The 18175-nt window shown below is 49.2% G+C and overlaps 2 protein-coding genes across 4 annotated transcripts in view; both read left to right on the top strand.

The window, feature by feature from the left end:
• Positions 1-9062, top strand: part of SNTA1 (syntrophin alpha 1) — a 28274-nt gene extending 19212 nt beyond the window's left edge. The window contains exons 4-9 of the mRNA XM_029918216.1: positions 61-265; positions 3148-3355; positions 3498-3628; positions 5588-5784; positions 6952-7139; positions 7233-9062. Of these exons, the coding sequence (XP_029774076.1) occupies positions 61-265; positions 3148-3355; positions 3498-3628; positions 5588-5784; positions 6952-7139; positions 7233-7325 (1022 nt within the window). The 3' untranslated portion in view covers positions 7326-9062. The remainder of the gene's footprint in view (positions 1-60; positions 266-3147; positions 3356-3497; positions 3629-5587; positions 5785-6951; positions 7140-7232) is intronic.
• Positions 9063-14283: 5221 nt separating this feature from the next.
• The window catches only part of CDK5RAP1 (CDK5 regulatory subunit associated protein 1), a 36861-nt gene continuing 32969 nt past the window's right edge, over positions 14284-18175 (top strand). For 2 of the 3 annotated variants that reach the window (XM_029918029.1, XM_029918027.1), the window contains exons 1-2: positions 14284-14378; positions 16849-17164. In XM_029918029.1, coding sequence (XP_029773889.1) covers positions 16873-17164 — 292 coding nt within the window. In that variant the 5' untranslated portion in view covers positions 14284-14378; positions 16849-16872. Of the gene's footprint in view, positions 14379-15092; positions 15148-16848; positions 17165-18175 lie in introns of all 3 variants that reach the window. The other variant, XM_029918028.1, reaches the window with a different exon arrangement.

Here is an 18175-nt window from a genome sequence, read left to right as displayed (position 1 = left end):
GATGTGTGCCACGTGGGAGCCCATGTCACAACAGTAATTACTGACCTGTGCTCTGACCAGTCAAGTACATGAAGGAGGTCTCACCGTATTTCAAGAACTCTGCCAGCGGGACATCGGTTGGCTGGGACTCGCCTCCTGCTTCACCCCTTCAGCGGCAGCTGTCTTCCCCCGGCCCCCCACCCCGGGACCTCAGTGATGCCAAACACATATCCTTGAAGATGGCATACGTCTCGAGGAGGTGCACCCCCACTGACCCAGAGCCCAGGTAAGTCTGGGATGGGGGGCAACTCAGACAGATACGCCTTGGTGTTAAGTGGTGGGGCCACTGTGTTGCAAGTGACCAGTACAAAGTCTGGACATAGTGGGGCTTCAGAAACATTTGCTGAATGGATGTAAGAGTGAAGTTAAGGAGATGATGGTATGTTTTGCTTCTCTCTTCTTCCTCTGAGCAGTTCACATCTGAGGAGGAGCTTGGTCTGTGGAAGAGCCCTGGGCTCCAGTCCTGGTTCTCCGTGGGCTAGTCCCTTTTCCTCACTGACCTGTAGATTCCTCACTGGGAAATAAAGTTTTCAGACTCAGTGGTCCCTTCAAGTCTCTTCTAACTCTGCTGAGGTTCTTAGATGTCTAGAAACATTCGTGTCAGGGCCATGGAAAGTACCATCCTTCACATATGAGCAGCCCTTTACAGGTTACTGATGGTAAGACTGGTAACAACCAACATTATTGAGTATTTACCCTGCACATTTTAGTTTAACTCTCACAGCGACCCTATGAGCAAAGTCCTATTATTTCACCCCCATTTTGTAGATGAGGACAGAGAGAGGAAGTAACCTGCCCAAGATCACACAACCAGGAAGGGATGGAACTTGCCTCATTCCAGGTAGCCCTCTTTGCTTTAGAAATTGTAGGTGCCTGAGTGATGGTGGTGGGTGAATGGAGTATATGTTGATCAGGAGGGGTATACAGTATTGAGGGTGGTGTGAATATGGCATGAGCATAAAAGGCTTGTGCCGTGGGTCCTAGTTACAGCTGGGGGTCAATGCCAGGCAGAGCCCAATGTTGACCTGGAGGTCCAGCATCCAAATCTTTTAGCCCTACTCGATGCCCCAGCCCTAGCCTGCCCCCATGAGGCAAGCACTGGTGATCCTCAGCTCACTTAAGGTGTTTCACCATAGGGGCCTTTTGTGTTGGGTGAAGGTAAGGTGGTATTAGTCCTTCCTGAGACTTAGTTAGGTTACTCATGGTTCCCAGCCTGATCCCAGACATCACCCGAAGCATGTGTGTACATGTATTTCTGTGCATGCACCTGTGGTTGACATGTAAATAAAAGTGTTTATGTGTATATGTGAGCATTTGCATGGTTATGGGTGTAGATTTGCGCATACGTGTTGGTGTCTGTTTATGTTAGTATTCATATGTGTATATGCATGTGTGCACACGTGCTTTACCATGCGCACACGTGTAGCCTGTGTAACTTGAATATAACTGTGGTCCACATCAGTACAACATTCCAGTCAAAGGAACACAAAATCTGGTAACCAAAATAAAAGTGAAAAATATTTCAAACTTCCACTAAGTATTAGGATTATGTTGGGCTGCAAGTATCAGAAACACCACTCTGCGATGGCTTAAATAAGTGAGGGATTTGTTTTCCCACATGTTCAAGGAATAGTTCAGGGTCAGCTACTTAGGTTTTTATCATTGCTCAAGAATGCGTCTGAGGAATCAGGCTTCCAGCTTCTTCCATTTTTATTGTGTATTTTCTCCGTGGAGGTGGAATGGTGGCTGGGTGCTCAAGCACGTGTCCACATTCCAGACAGCACGAAGGTGAAGGCAATCTTCTTCTCCCGGCATTTTGTTCTTCTGCTGCATAGCAGACCATCCAAAACTGTAGTCGCATAGAAGATAACACTTTATTATTTCTCATAATCCTGTACCCAGAGCTGGCTCGGCTGGCCAGTTCTTCTGCTCTGTGTGGCGTCTGCTGGGGCTGGAAGTACAAGACGGCTGCTTCGCCCCCATGTCTGCTGCCTCAGCCGGAATGGGTGGAACAGCTAGGGGCCGGCTGAGCGTTCATCTTTCCAGAATTCCTTTCCATGTGCCTTGTTTGTTCTTCTTCTCAGGGGTAGTTGGTCCCAGAGTACTCGGATTTCAGGGAGGCTTGGGAATGCCAGAATGTCACTTCTGCCACGTGGTATTTGTCAAACCAAGTTACAGGGTCAAGGAGAAGAGAAATAAACTTCACCTCTTGATGAGAAAAGGGGACTGTGTGTTCAGAGAGATTTGGTGGAGGCCATCTTTGGAGGGTAACCCCCACATCTAGGGAAGCTTTACCTTCCTTTGGGAAGGGACACCCTCCCCAGAGACTTCCGGCTATATCTCATGGTCGGACCTGGGTCCATGGCCAGCCCTAGCTGCAAGGGAGGTGGGAATTCAAGTATTTTGCTTCCTTGCTCTTGCAATAGAGGGAGGCAGAGGCGAAGGGGGTTGGAACAGGCATTGTGTGAGCCATCCTCCAGTTTCTGTCCTGCTTCATCTGTTACAGAAAGGCCAAAGAGGAACGAATCTGTAATGGTCTACATAACATTTTAAAATCCTTTCCCTGTCACCAGTCCTCTTGGTTCCTCCCTGAAACTCTTCTCCCACACTTGTCCACACTCCCTCCTCCCTTCTTCCTCCTCCACGCCTCCAGCTCTTTTTATGTAGACAAACTTGGCCTCTTAAGTCTCTCCAGTTTCTGTGCTCCCCCCACCCCTCCCCTGCAATGTATCACTTTGGTCCCGCACCACAGAGGAGAGGCTGGGAGCTGGCCTAGCAGGAGAATCCTTCTCCTTGGAAACCAGAGGAAAAGAGTAAGATCACGAATCCTCACACAGTGATTCTGGCTCCTGTCACACACGTTTGAGTATGTGTTTCCTTTGTATGTATGTGACTATGTGTATGCATGTCATAGTCTCTTGTCCCTAGACCCCAGGAAGCCCCAGTTGTGGCTGGAGCCCCAGCAGTGAGTATTGCTCCTGATGGTCTCAGTGACACCCTGTGGTTTCTCCTGGTTTTGCAGTGAATGGGGTTTCGGGCCAGATTTGAAGGCTGGACAGCTGCAGCCCGGGGGACTTGTCCTCCCCTCCGCTCTTTCTGTGCCTGCAGGTATTTGGAGATCTGTTCAGCAGATGGCCAAGACACTCTCTTCCTGAGGGCCAAGGATGAGACTAGTGCAAAGTCGTGGGCAGCTGCTATCCAGGCCCAAGTCAATGCTCTGATGCCTTGGGTCAAGGACGAGCTGCAGGCACTGCTGGCAGCCGCCAGCACAGCTGGGAGCCAGGACGTCAAGCAGATCGGCTGGCTGACTGAGCAGGTGCTTGCTGGGCCAGGCGTCTGCCCCTCCCTCCACCCCCTCCCCTGGAGCTAGCCCCATTCCCATTCCCGCCTTACTCCATCCTGGCCCTCCAACCTCTCTCCCCTCTGGCCCCACCTCACTGTTGCCTTACCCTCTGCAGCTGCCCAGTGGGGGCGCGGCACCTACCCTGGCCTTGCTGACTGAAAAGGAGCTGCTTCTCTACTGCCATCTTCCCCAGACCCGAGAGGCTCTGAGCCAGCCAGCCCGTACTGCCCCACTCATTGCCACCAGGTATCCATGGGCAGGCAGGGGTGCGTATGCCTCACCCAGAGAGTGGGGGATGATGCTCTCGACGGGCCTCAGCAGTGGGAGACCCCAGCCCCACCCTGCCCTGAGTTATTTCCCACATGATTTAAAGCAAGTCTCTATCTTGTCTGGGCCTCAATTTCTTCATCTGTAAAATGAGGGTTTACAACAAAAGGATGTGAGGTCCCACTGCTCACTCACTGATTGACACCTACCCTGCCAACCTCATGCAGCATGGTTCAGGGGATGGGGTGCTGATCCCAACAGTGTGCCCTCAGGGACTATCCCGTCTGGTGGGGGAGGCTGACAGCCTTCAATTGCAGAGGTGAAGGGACCACCTAACTCTGCCTGGCCTGATGGGGAAGGCTTTAGCAGGATTTGATATTGAGCTGGACTTTGATGGTTGGGTAGAAGTTTGCTATTTAAGAAGGAGTGGAAGGTCATTTCACACAGAACAACATGGTCAAAGGTAGAGAAGTTTTAAGGGCTATAGTGTGTTCATAGATCTTTGAGTGTGCTACAGCCAGTGTGTAGGATCCATACAAGAGAAACGAAACAGAGAGTCATTGGGGCCTGATCTTATAGAACCTCTGCTGCCTGGTTAAGGAATGCTAGCTTTATCTTAAGAATTGTGATGGAATGGAAGGGTTTTAGCCTGGGAGTGGGGTGACTTGGGTTGTGTTTTAGAAGAATCTCTGAGGTGGCCACGTGGAAAATGCACCAGAGGGGGCGGGATGGAAGCTGGGAGGCTGGTGCAGTCATGCAGGAGGGATGGTGGAGGTGGGTGGAGGCAGCAGATGGAGAAGAAAGGCCGCATTTGCATTGGAAGACACACGGGTGGTAAAATTAACTGGGCCTGGTGCTTGCCAGATGGGGAGGGTGAGGGAGGTGTACAGGATGAATGGATGAATAGGGGGTTTGGAGTTTGGGTCAGGGTGGGCAGTGGGACCAGAGGTGGGAGTGCAGAGCAGGGAGGCTGGAGAAAGATGCTAAGTACAAAGTGTCTCGGGGATGGAGAGGGAGCTTGGATAGGAATCTTTGGGGACTTATGGGTTTGCAGTTCTGGGCTGGAAAATGGGAAACTGGGTGTCAGCAGCAGCTCTAGGGGGAGCTGAAGCTACAAGTGAGAGTGTGTATGGAGTGAGGAACTAAAGAGGGCTAAGGGACAGAACTCCGAGTCTGTTGCCCACAGAGGTGCAGTTAGCTGCCCAAGGTTTCATAGCAAGTGGGAATGAAACTGGAGGCCCGGGCCCTTGCTGCTCATGCTTCTTCCTCTGGATGGGGCTCTGGCCTATGTGTCAGGAGCTGCCTGTCTGCCAGGGATAAGCAGGTCATGGATTGCCAAACAAATCAAGTGACTCATTAATTCAGGTCACAAGTGTTTATTGAACATCTACATTGGTTTAGTTGCTAAGAATAGAGTGGTGAACAAATTAGACAAAAAATTTGTATCCTAGAAGATGTTCGAGTGAAAAGGACAATAAAAACCAATGGAAACAAATAAAGAATAAGTATAATTTCCAGTATCATGATGAAAAGTAAGGCTCGTGAGTGCCAGGGGTACTATTTTAGACAGGAAGACCAGGGAGGGCTTCTCAGAGGAGATGACATTTGAGCAAAGATCTGAAGGAAGTGCAGAAGTGAGTCATGCAGAAAATCGGGAAAGAGTGTACCTGACAGAGGGAACAGCATATGCAAAAGTGCTGAGGCAAGAATGTGCTAAAGTGTCTGAAGACACTAATATGGTTGGAGTGGAAGGATCAAGGGGGAGGGTGGCAAGAGGTGGGCTCTTGTGAGTCCATCAGGGCCCGTCTAGAGGTCTTGTCCCCTGGTTGTATGGTAAAGGAGTCACATGGTCCCTTCTCAGGTCACCACCCCCTCGGCCCAGAACTACTTCCCCACTGTCTGAGGCCTCTTACTTAGCCCTCTGCCCCCTGCCCCTAGGCTGGTGCACTCAGGTCCTTCCAAGGGTTCGGTGCCCTACGATGCAGAGCTCTCTTTCGCCCTGCGCACGGGCACACGGCACGGTGTGGACACTCACCTGTTCAGCGTGGAGTCACCACAAGAACTGGCTGCCTGGACCCGCCAGCTGGTGGATGGCTGTCACCGGGCTGCCGAGGGTGTGCAGGAGGTGTCTACAGGTGGGCCGGGTGGGTCTGGGAGTGCCTCTCTGGTAATGAGCCCCTCACCCCCTGAGGCATCAAACGTCCTTCTTCAGGTGCTTCAGGAGGGGCATATAACGTGGGGTTTGGGGGTCTCCAAAGTCTCTCTTGTTTGGAAGTGCCGGTGCCCCAGTGGGTAGTGAGACTCTTTTCCCTGGGTTTTCTTGCCCTGGCTTTGTGCTTACACTGGTGAGGATGTGAGAGTCAGTGCCTGGAGTAGGGTTGCCAAATAAAATACAGGGCACCCACTTACATGTGAATTTCAGATAAACAACAAACACTTTTTTAAGCATAAGTATGTACCAATTATCCATTGTTTATCTGGGGCAATTCTACAGGTGTCTAAGGTGTTCAAGGGCCATGCTTGGTGGTCTACTGATACCTTTATGGGGAGTGAGGGAGGGGGCCTTCTGTACATGGCAGAGTTTAAGCTCTCCTTTTCTACTTAAAAAAATTATTTATTTATGTTGAAAGAGAGAGAGAACGAGCAAGCACATGTGGGGGAGGGGCAGAGAGAGAAGGAGAGAGAGAATCCCAAACAGGCCCCACACTGTTAGCACAGGGCCTGACATGGGACTCAAACCTACAAACCGAGAGATCATGACCTGAGCCACAATCAAGAGTCTGACTCTTAACCCACTGAGCCACGCAGGCGCTCCTTTCTGGTTCCACTTTTGTTGTTGCTGGAAGTGAGACTTGAAGTAGGGTATAGTTTCTCTGAGGGGTTCTTTTCTTTTATTTTTTTAAACTTTTTTTAATGTTTTATTTATTTTGATACAAAGAGAGACAGAGCATGAGAGGGGGAGGGGCAGAGAGAGAGAAGGAAACACAGAACCGGAAGCAGGCTCCAGGCTCTGAGCTAGCTGTCAGCACAGAGCCTGATGCGGGGCTCGAACCCACGAACGTGAGATCTGACCTGAGCCGAAGTCGGAGGCTTAACCGACTGAGCCACCCAGGCGCCCCATGAGGGGTTATTTTCTGTATTTTAGGGTGGGGGCCACTCCATGCAGGGTGAATATACAGGCAGTGAGCTTCCCATCCCCGGTGGTATTCAAGCCCTGTTTTCGGAGTTGCTGGTGAGGGTGGGGGGTGGGGCTTATGGTCTCTGAGGTGCTGGCTGTGCCGTGCCCACATGCCTCCCCACAGCCTGCACATGGAATGGCCGACCCTGCACCCTCTCTGTGCACATCGACAAGGGCTTCACGCTGTGGGCTGCGGAGCCCGGTGCGGCCCGAGCTGTGCTGCTCCGGCAGCCCTTTGAGAAGCTGCAGATGTCCTCGGATGACGGTGCCAGCCTCCTTTTCCTGGACTTCGGGGGTGCTGAAGGAGAGATTGTGAGTGCAGGGGACGGGGAGGGGGGGGGGCTTTGCTTTCCTGGAGGCCAGGCTGGATGGGGCTCCTGACCCTTCTTTCCATCCACCCTGCAGCAGCTGGACCTACATTCGTGCCCCAAAACCATGGTCTTCATCATCCACTCCTTCCTCTCGGCGAAAGTCACCCGCCTGGGGCTTTTGGCTTAGAGATCACCAGATGCACTAGCCCTGAAGACAGGGTGTCTACCACGTGGCCTGACCTGGCCCTCTGCTGACTGCCTGCTCACCACTGGGCTGAGGGAAGGGAGAGGAAAGGAACGGGAGTGCAGAGTCCCAGCCTCGAAGGGAGGCCGGGATAGTCTTGGGACTGGGCCCCAGACTCAGGACACAGTGGATCCTGCCTGTGATGGGGTAGCCTCGCAGCTGCCCCATCATCCCCACACCAGTGCCTTTTGCAGAGAGATATTTTGTGTATACAAAAGCCATTCCGAGCCTGGGACCTGCCCCTGTGGGGATTCTGACCCCAGTCGACAACTGCCAGGCCTCTCCGAGGCCCCTAAGCCACCCTCAGAGGCCTCATCTGAAGCTGGAGTTCCCTGGGGTCCAGGGCAAGAGAAAGAGGAGGAACCTTTCTGTTCATTTCTCCCCTCAGCTCCACCACCTGGGGGCATCTGGTTTTTGTCTTCATCCTCTCTCCTCCTTACTCTTGGATAAATAAATAGCCTGTGAGCACATAGGCAACCTGGCCTCATGTTTGTGGTTTGTGCCTTGGCCTCTGGACTCTTTGGTGGCCCCCACAGTCCCAAGATGGACCAGTCCAGAATTGGGGCTCCTTTCCCTAGAGGAGAGCAGATCTTTAACCACAGGGCCATAAAGAAAGTCTATTTGTTATCTATTATTGTGTGACAAATTACCCCCAAATCTAACAGCTTAAAGACAGTGAATGTTTATTATTTTTCAGGTTTTGTGGATCAGGAATATGTGAAAGGCTAAGCTGGGATGTCCTTGATTCAGGGGCTTTTATGAGGTTGCAGTCAAGGTATCAGCAGGGGCTGCACTCATCTGAAAGCTTGACTGGGGCTACAGGACCCATTTCCGATATTGCTCACACATATGGCTGTGAGCAGGAAGTCCCAGTTCCTCATCACCTGGGCGAACCACAGGGCTGCTTCAGTGTGCTCATGACAATTAGCTGCATATCGAGTACTTAGTAGCCATGCGTGGCTGGTGGCTATTGTGTTGGACTAAGCAGTTAAGACTGACAGGTCCCCATGCACAGGGAACAGAAATTCAGCAGGATCTTCCCACAATCAAATGTGTGATTCAGATAGGGCAGACATGGAAACAGCAGAGGGGCCTGCGGGGACCTGACCTACTCCAGGGGTTTACGGGAGGTTTGTCTCAGAAAGAAACAGAAGCTGGTGTTCATCTAAAGGAGTATGCTAAAAATCAGCTCCTGCTGCAATAATGCTATGGGAAAAAAATACCCAATGTAAGTGGCCACAACCGCAGGCATTTATTTTCATGCTCCTGGGGCTGCATGCTCACTGCAGTTTGACTATTATAAGCTGGGCTTGGCTGGGGTGTCACCAGGGAAGGGCAAAGGTCATTGTCTGTCCTTGGCAGTCTCTCAACATAACTCACATTGGGATGCAGGTGCTGCCACCACGATGGGGCTCTGTGTCGTACAGGTGCCCCTGCATCCCCTGCTCCATGACCATATTATGACAGGACATCTTCCCTTTGCCACTTGACAATAAACCTGAATATTTCTCCAACTGGAGTCTTTAGGTTGCAGAGTATCTAGGAACTTGTCTCTAGAGTTTAAGCATTTTCCAGGAATTCTGGTAGACTTTCACGGTACTGATAGTTACCCCAAATGATCAGATCACATTCTAGGTTATCTGGAGAACCACAGTAAAAATAAAGAACCATAACACAGTTTTTGGCTTGTGTTTTCCTTTGTAGTCTTTAAAAAATTTTTTTATGTTTATTTATTGTTGAGACAGAGAGAAACAGGGCATGAGTAGGGGAGGAGCAGAGAGAGAGGGAGACACAGAATCTGTAGCAGGTTCCAGGCTCTGAGCTGTCAGCACAGAGCCCGATGTGGGGCTCGAACCCACAAACTGCGAGATATGACCTGAGCTGAAGTTGGGCACTTAAATGACTGAGCCACCCAGGGGCCCCTTCTTTTGTATTTTGACTGAATTGGTACCCAGCAGTTATCTAAGGAGATAGTGTGAGCTTAGTTCCAGTATGTCCCAAACTCCTGAAATCCAGCTTTGTTTCTATCATCCTTATTTGCCCCCAGAGAGCACAACTGTCCAGGACCCCACAATCTTTGGGCCATGGCCTCCTAAATACCCTCCTTATTTGTCTCTCTATCCTCTTACCCCCCATTCAGTGTATTCTCCATATGGCAGACACTTTATAGGCAAAGAAAGTGGGAATCAGCAGTGACTAACTTGGCCTTGACTATCATGGTAAGTGTCAGAACCTTAATGGGAACACAGTCGGTCTGACTTTCACTTAGTCAATGGTAACAACAGCGTTTTGGGATCAGCCTGGTCTGTGAGTGGATCCTGGTTCTGCCATGCAGTAGTTGTGTGAGCTTCAGCACCTGACCACATTATGTACTTTCACTTTTTTTTTTTTTTTTGGCCTTAAAGTGCGCCAATAATAACCTCCTAGAGTTCTAATGAGGAGTTAGAGAAGTCATTGCAGCAGGGGCTGTCAGGGCCCCCAGAACCTTACCATCTGGAGTGCTGGGGCCAGTGTCCACATCTTATCGACACAGAGCTTTATTCCAAACCACAGATCTCCCTGCACAGACAGAGCTGAAGTGCTGAGAAACGAATATACATAGGAGCATCTTTCTACCACGACTGCTAGCATATAACTACTCTAACTTCCTCTCTGCTTGGGTGAAATAATTCTGAGGAATGTGCACTATACTGTTTCCCAGAACTCCCCAACAGAATTACGCCCCAGATGCCCACCATGGTAACATTCTTTATTGGCTATCTTCCCTACCCTGTGTCTCATTCCCGGACTACCCTGTCAGTGTTTCTGGGGACCACCTAGCTGCGCTCAAATCCTTGTCTCGGGGTCTGTTTCTGGACAACCCAAACTAAATCATAATGCAATAATTTATTCATGTAACAACTATTTACTAAGCTCTTCCATGAGTTGGACTCTTATGAAGCTCTTCCCTAAGTTAGACTCTCTACTAGGTCCTGGCGGTGTTGTAACACACAAGACAGAGTGCATCCCTGCTCTCAGGCAATGGCAAGTAAACCATGCCATCATTTTGGATAGTGACACATACTGTGAAGAAAATGATATGACAGTGATGGGAGCAGGTTATATGGCATGGTCAGGGAGGGCCTCTCTGAAGAGCCGATATTTAAGGTGAGACCCTGGCACAAAAACAGACACATATACCAATGGAATAGAGTAGAGAACCCAGAACTGGACCCACAAATGTATGGCCAATTAATCTTTGACAAAGCAGGAAAGAGTATCCAATGGAAAAGAGACAGCCTCTTTAGCAGGTGGTACTGGGAGAACTGGACAGCAACATGCAGAAGAATGAAACTAGACCACTTTCTTACACCATACACAAAAATAAACTCAAAATGGCTGAAGGACCTGAATGTGAGACAGGAAACCATCAAAACCCTCGAGGAGAAAGTAGGAAACAACCTCCTTGACCTCAACCGCAGCAATTTCCTACTTGACACATTCCCAAAGGCAAGGGAAATGAAAGCAAAAATGAACTACTGGGACCTCATCAAGATAAAAAGCTTCTGCACTGCAAAAGAAACAATCAAGAAAACTAATAGGCAACTGATGGAATGGGAAAAGATAGTTGCAAATGACATATCAGATAAAGGTCTAGTATCCAAAATCTACAAGGCACTCACCAAACTCCACACCCAAAAAACAAATAACCTAGTGAAAAAATGGGCAGAAGACATAAACAGACACTTCTCCAAAGAGGACCTCCAGATGGCCTACAGGTACATGAAACAATGCTCAACATCACTCATCATCAGGGAAATACAAATCAAAACCACACTGAGATACCACCTCACGCCAGTCAGGGTGGCTAAAATAAACAAGTTAAGAGACTATAGATGCTGGCGAGGGTGTGGAGAGACGGGCACCCTCCTACACTGTTGGTAGGAATGTAAACTGGTGCAGCCGCTCTAGAAAACAGTGTGGAGGTTCCTCAAAAAACTGTCAGTAGAACTCCCCTATGACCCAGGAATAGCACTGCTAGGGCTGCTAGGGATTTACCCAAGGGATACATAAGTGCTGATGCATAGGGGCACATGTACCCCAATGTTCATAGCAGCACTGTCAACAATAGCCAAATCATGGAAAGAGCCTAAATGTCCATCACCTGATGAGTGGATCAAGAAGATGTGATGTGTGTGTATATATATACATGACAATGAGAAAGAATGAAATCTGGCCATTTGTACCAAGGTGGATGGACCTCGAGGGTGTCATGCTAAGCAAAATAAGTCAGGCAGAGGACAGATACCATATGTTTTCACTCATAGGTCTAACAGGAAAACAGGAGAGACCTAATGGAGGACCATGGGGATGAGATGGGGGAACGAGAGTTAGGGAGGGAGAGGGACACAAAACCGAAAGACTATTGAATACTGAAAATGAACCTGAGGGTTGAAGGGGGAGAGGGGAAAGAGGTGGTGGTAAAGGAGGAGGGAACTTGTGGGGAAGAGCACTGGGTGTTGTATGGAAACCAATTTGACAATAAACTATTTAAAATTAATAAAATTTAAAAATTAATAAAAATTAAAAAAAAACCAAGGTGAGACCTGAAGAATGAGAAGGGACCAGCCAAGAAACAATTTGTGGGAAAAGCATTCCAGAGAGACAAACGTAAGCTGACTCTGACATAAACATGTGCTTGGAGTATTTACTGAGAGGAGCAAAATAAACACCGAGTTGAGGTGTGGTCAACCAGAGAAAACATGTTAGAAGTAAGCTGGGGAAGCAAGAGTAAGCAGAGGCTAGGTCACGTAGGCCCCAGGACACAGTAGGGAATCCGGGTCTTATTGCTATGGCAATGATAAGCCACCTGGAGTTTTCAGCAGATGAATGGTGTGATCTTCAAAAAATTTTTTTATTAATGTTTATTTATTTTTTGAGAGACAGAGAGAGAAAGCGCGAGCAGGGGAGGTCAGAGACAGAGGGAGAATCTGACGCAGGCTCCAGGCTCTGAGCTAGCTGTCAGCACAGAGCCTGACGCAGGGCTCGAACCCATGAACCATGAGATCATGACCTGAGCCAAAGCTGGACGCTTAACCCTTAACCATCTGAGCCACCCAGGCGCCCTGCAAGTGGGGTGATCTTAGTCAATTAAACACAAACAAACAGACAGATTCTTTTATGCTCAGTACGGGAGTAGTCTGTAGGAGACAAGGGCAAGGGCAGAAGCAAGGACACCACTTTGCTGGCTATTGCAGTGTTTCTGATGAGACACTGGTGGCCTGGGCTAGAGTTGTAGCACAGGAAGTGGGTACATTTGAGACATTTTTGAGTTAGAGCTGGCAGGACTTGCTGACAGATTGAATCTGGAGGTTAAGGGACAGGAGTCAAAAACGGCCCATCTCAGTTTCTCCTGGTGCAACTGGGAGATGCTTGGGTCATCTACTGAGATGGGCTACACTGGCAAGGAACAGGTTTTGGGTGAGGGTGTGAGTGTGGAAACGAAGACTTCTGTATTAAGGCAGACTTGGTCATTAGATACTCAAGAGGATGTACCCCTGTAGGCAGCTGAACTATGGGTCTGTACCCACCCTCTCAGGGTAGGGGTTCAGGCTGGAATGGGAATGGGAAGTCTTTAACCTCTAGCACTGCGCTGTCCAATAGAAAGAGTATGTGAGCCACACATACAAATTACTTATCATTTAAACATTTATTATTTAAAAAATATATTTTAAAATATTTGTTTTGCGGGAGAGTGAAAGTGGGTAAGGGGCAGACAGAGATCTGAAGCAGGCTCTGTGCTGACAGCAGTGAGCCCACAAACTATGATGAGATCATGACCTCCGCAGAAGTTGGTTGCTTAACGAACTGAGCCACCCAGGAGCTCCCCAGTATACAATTAAAAATTTCCCAGTAGCTACAGTAAAAAGTATAAAGAGGGGGGACTGGGTAGCTCAGTCTGTGAAGGGTCAGACTCTGTCTCAACTCAAGTCCTAATCTTACAGTTCCTGAGATTGAGGATTGCATGGGGTCTGTCTGAGCTAACAGCACAGAGCCTGCTTGGGATTCTGTCTCTCCTTCTCTCCCTCTGCTCCCCCATCCCCCAATCTCTCGCGCTCTCTCTCAAAATAAATACATAAACTTAAAAAAATTAAAAAGAAACGGGTGAAGTTAATTAATATTATGTTTATTTAACCCAGTATATCCCAAATATTATTTTAACATGTAATCAGTACAAAAATGATAGATGGGATATCTTGCACTCTTCTTCCACAGCTGGTGTGTGTGTGTGTGTGTGTGTGTGTGTGTGTGGTTTTTTTTGAGAGACAGAGAGAGATAGCTAGAGCAGGAGAGGGTCAAAGAGGGAGACACAGAATCCGAAGCAGGCTCCAGGCTCTGAGCTAGCTGTCAGCACAGAGTGCGACAAGGGGCTCGAACCCACGAACCGTGAGATCGTGACCTGAGCCGAAGCCGGACGCTCAACCGACTGAGCCACCCAGGCGCTCCTGGTGTGTATTTTTTTTTTTTTTTTAGTTTATTTATTTTGAGGGGGCGGAGGGAGAGAGAGACAGAGAGACAGAGACAGAGAGAGAGAGAATCCCACGCAGAGGCTCTGATAGCGCAGAGCCTGATGTCGAGCTCCACCTCAGGAACGGTGAGATCATGAGCTGAGCCAAAATGCAGGGTCGGATGTTCAACCCGAGCCACCCAGACGCCCCTCCGGTGTATATTTTACACTTAGGGCACATTAACTCTCACTCACTCCATTCCAAGCGCTGGGGTGCCATAGACCCACCATCAGCCACCTAACGGGTCAGCCCCACGACGGTTTCCCAACGCCAGGAGCCGGGACTCACCCGGACCGCACAGAGGGAGGCACTTCCGTTGCATGTCGGGGACGTAAACCTCGGCGGACCGGAAGTCGATAGTACTCGCGCTCCGTGGCAGCGGCAGGCTGAGCCAGGCGGGCGGAGGGGACCTCCTGTTGCCGGACGGTGGGCTTTCGCGCTGCGGGAGGTGAGCGGCCTGGGCGGCGGAGGGGCCGGTGCTTGGGGCAGGAGGGTGGCGGGGCCCCGCAGGTGCGCGGCGTTCAAGGGGAGATGGCGCGGGCCGTGGAGTCAGGCTGTCGGGATTCGCTCCCCAGTCCTGCTGCCGGCTCGCCTGTGACCTTGGGCCAGTCACCCCCTTTGCCCCCGAGCCTTAGCCTCGTCACCTGTGACGTGGGGATGCTAGAACCCGCTCACTGCTGCTGTGAGGATTAAATGCTGTAGTCCATGGGAAGGGCCAGGCACCGCGCCTGAAGCAGTGTAACCACCCCCAAAAAGTGTTTGGGGTGTTTTATCGGCTGTGTTCACTTTTGTGGAGATGAGGTTGCCGTCTTAACGTTATTGCCGACTACCAATTTTTGAGCCTTACTCCCTACCCCCTACATTGTGTTATGCAGTTTATTTGCGTTATCACATTTGAGATACTGCTGAGAAATGGAGGGTCCCCGAGTTTAAGAAGCAGCCCAGGTACCCAAGGTTACCTGGCTAGGCAGCGTTTGGGTCAGACTTCGACTCCAGAGCCCATGCTGTTAACTATTGCTCTAAAACTCCCAGGAAAGGGAGTGTGGGCTGCAAATGTGCAGCTACTCAAGACTTACTGTCAGCCGAGTTGGGTTTTTAACATTTCTTTAATCGTCACAATGACTCTGGGACATAGGTACCAATTTTCATCCTTATTTTACAGATGTGGAGTTGGCAGCTCAGAGATGGGATTTGACTTGCCCGAAGTCACACAGCAAGTAAGGGGCAGAAAAGAGTGACTTTAAGGCTCCCACTGAAAGTCTGTTCTCTGATACTTGAGTGTAGGTTAGCATTGCTCCTGCCCAAAGTGCTGGTAGCATATACGGCAGGTGATCAGGTTGGAGAGGTCACAGGCCTCGTCTGCTCGATTTACATGTACAGCTCCTGCCAGGAGTTACTGAATAGTAGGAGATGCTGAGGATGTAGGAATGAATGAGACTTGTTCCCTACTTTTTAGGGACCTCTCTACCTCTAAGGGCTGGCAGAAGTGTAGGTAGTGATTAACAGAAAGTTGATGAGCCTTGATATAGAGATTAGAAGGAGGCTTTGGGAACCCAGAGGAGGACCCCAGCCTAGACTTCAAAGATTCAGGCTTCCAGGAGGAAACAAATGTAAAAGCATAGGAGTTGGCCAAGTCAGTACATAGCAGATATGCTGGGCAGAGAGAACAGCGTGTGTAAAAGCCTAGAAGCTAGTGAAGATCAGAACAGAAGTGTCTGGTATGACTGGAGTGAGGCAGCCAGGCTGGAGACCCTGAAGTCCGGATAAGGACATGCAGTGGGAAGTATGTCTCCGTCTCATACTTTGAGTCACCTGGGTTCCTTCCTGGGAGGCGGCCGCTGCTTCTTATGCATTCTATAGATACTGTGTTCGTTTATAAGCATGCACCTTCATGTTCCTGCCTTCCCCCACAGATTGAAATATAGCATATTAAAGAGACTATGGAAACTTTGCTTCCTTGTTTTTGCTGTGTATCAATTCAGCCTTACTTTCTGACCGTTGCCTTTTTTCCCATTGTAAGGATGTACCATGTCTTATTTAACTAGTCCCCTTTTGATGATACTTAGGTCTTTTCCATTCCTTTGCTATTAGAAACACTGCTGCATTGAATATCCTTATACACGGGTCATTTTTGTACATGTAAGACTGTGTGTGTAGGATAAATATCTAGGAATGGAACTGCTTTTCAAAGGGTTTGAGTGTTTGTGTAATTTTGATGCCAAGTGGCAAATCGCCCTGTATAAAGATTTGCAAGTTTCTGTCCCCCCAGCCATGGGTGAGCGGGCCTAGGTAGAAACGGTAAAGGCAGTCATTTGAGATTCTTGGAGGGTGGGAGGAGTCACTGATCAGACCTTTGGTGCCCCATGTTAGGTACTTTCCATTTGAAGGAACTCAAAGGAAGATACTTCCAGATAGTGGTTTTCGTAGACACAGGAGGCCCTGTAGCCAGGTGGCCAGGAGCACAGGCTTTGTAGTTGTGTAGGCCTTCACCTGAGTCCTGGCTCTGCTGCTTAGGTGGGAGCTTAGGTAAGTTCCTCAGCCTCTCTGTGTCTGTTTCCTCATCCCTGAATGGGGTAGGAATGGTGTCTATTGACTATTTGGCTGAGGGTTGCTATGAAGATTTAATGCATTGTTACCCGGAAAGCCGGCTGTTGCTAGCACAAGGTGCTTCTTTGTTATTTTTTCACACCCCTTGGTTTTAAAAATTGCCTGGATTTGTATCTTATCTCTGGCACTCCTTTGTGTGATCTTGGGTAAGTTGCCCCAGTTTTTTTTTTAACCTATAAAATAGGGATAATATTAAGACTATCTTCTTGGGTTTTGTGTATTAAATGTATCGATACACTGGAAGTGCTTATAGCATTGCGCTGTGATGTCGTGTTCAGTGAGTGTTGATGATGCCTGTTCTCCTTTTGCAGATGTTGGGCTGTTGATTTAGTGCCATGCATCCTTTACAGTGTGTCCTGCGAACGCAGAGGTGGGGGCCCTGGGCTTCCGTGTCCTGGGTGCTGCTCGGTACCTGCAGGGTGCATAGTAGTGTTCACGGCACCTCTTGTCCCAGTCCAGAGAGGCAGCAGGAAGATGGAGTTCGGAAGGATTTCAGCTCTAGGCTGGCCACTGGCCCGACTTTTCAGCATTTTTTAAGAAGTGGTTTAGCTCCTCAAGAGAAGCCCGATGTGGAGGACCCACCCCCCTATCTCACAGTGGATGAACTGTCTGGGAGGCAGAGAAAAGGTTGGTTTTACTTTTCTTTTCTCTTTGGACTTCCTGCTTTGCTCCTTTCCAGCATCCATGACCTGATTCTTAATTGTTCTTTCATTGCAGACCTGGCTTTGCAGGGTTGATAGTATGGGAAGTCTGCTAGCTTTTGGAATTGTTAGACTTTATCAAGTAACATCAATATAAAGAAACTCATACTTTTGGTCCACGTGACTGGGGGTGGAAGTCCTGGGGAGTTCTCTCTTTGGTTACTTTTGTTTTTTGTTTTTTGTTTTTGTTTTTTTTTTAAATTTTTTAAATGTTTTATTTATTTTTGATACAGAGAGAGACAAAGCATGAGAGGGGGAGGGGCAGAGAGAGAAGGAGACACAGAACCGGAAGCAGGCTCCAGGCTCTGAGCTAGCTGTCAGCACAGAGCCTGACGTGGGGCTCGAACCCACAAATGTGAGATCTGACCTGAGCCGAAGTCGGAGGCTTAACCGACTGAGCCACCCAGGTGCCCCTCTTTGGTTACTTTTGGAAACCCTATAAACTCTGTTCTGATATTTAGATCGTCTTAAGTTGTAAGACACCTTTCATAGTTGGTGCTGTAGAAATTCACTTTTTATGCTTAAATAAAGGTTTTCTGAAAAACAGTTTGCAGTCAGTTAAAATACCTTTTATATATATTTCTCCCCCCCCCCCCAGTTTATTTATTGGGGGGGAGAGAGAGTGAGGGAGTGAACCAGCCTGGGAGGGGCAGAGAGAGAGGGAGACAGAATCCAAAGCTGGCCCTGTGCGGACCAGAGAGCCTGATGCAGGACTTGTACTCACAAACAGAGAGATCGTGACCTGAGCTGAAGTCGGACGCTTAACCGACGGAGCCACCCAGGCGCCCCTTGCTGTTCTGAAAGCTTTGTGTAAGGGACTTCTGGGTGGCCCCGTTGGTTAAGCATCCGACTCATGATTTCAGCTCAGGTCATGATCTCACGGTTCATGAGATTGAGACCCGTGTTGGGCCCTGTGCTCACAGTGCAGAGCCTGTTT

The sequence above is a fragment of the Suricata suricatta genome, chromosome 12 (assembly GCF_006229205.1).
Source record: "Suricata suricatta isolate VVHF042 chromosome 12, meerkat_22Aug2017_6uvM2_HiC, whole genome shotgun sequence".
In the NCBI taxonomy this organism is placed as follows: domain Eukaryota; kingdom Metazoa; phylum Chordata; class Mammalia; order Carnivora; family Herpestidae; genus Suricata; species Suricata suricatta.
The sequence above is the reverse complement of the archived record's forward strand: the minus strand, read 5'-3'. Positions and strand labels throughout refer to the sequence as shown.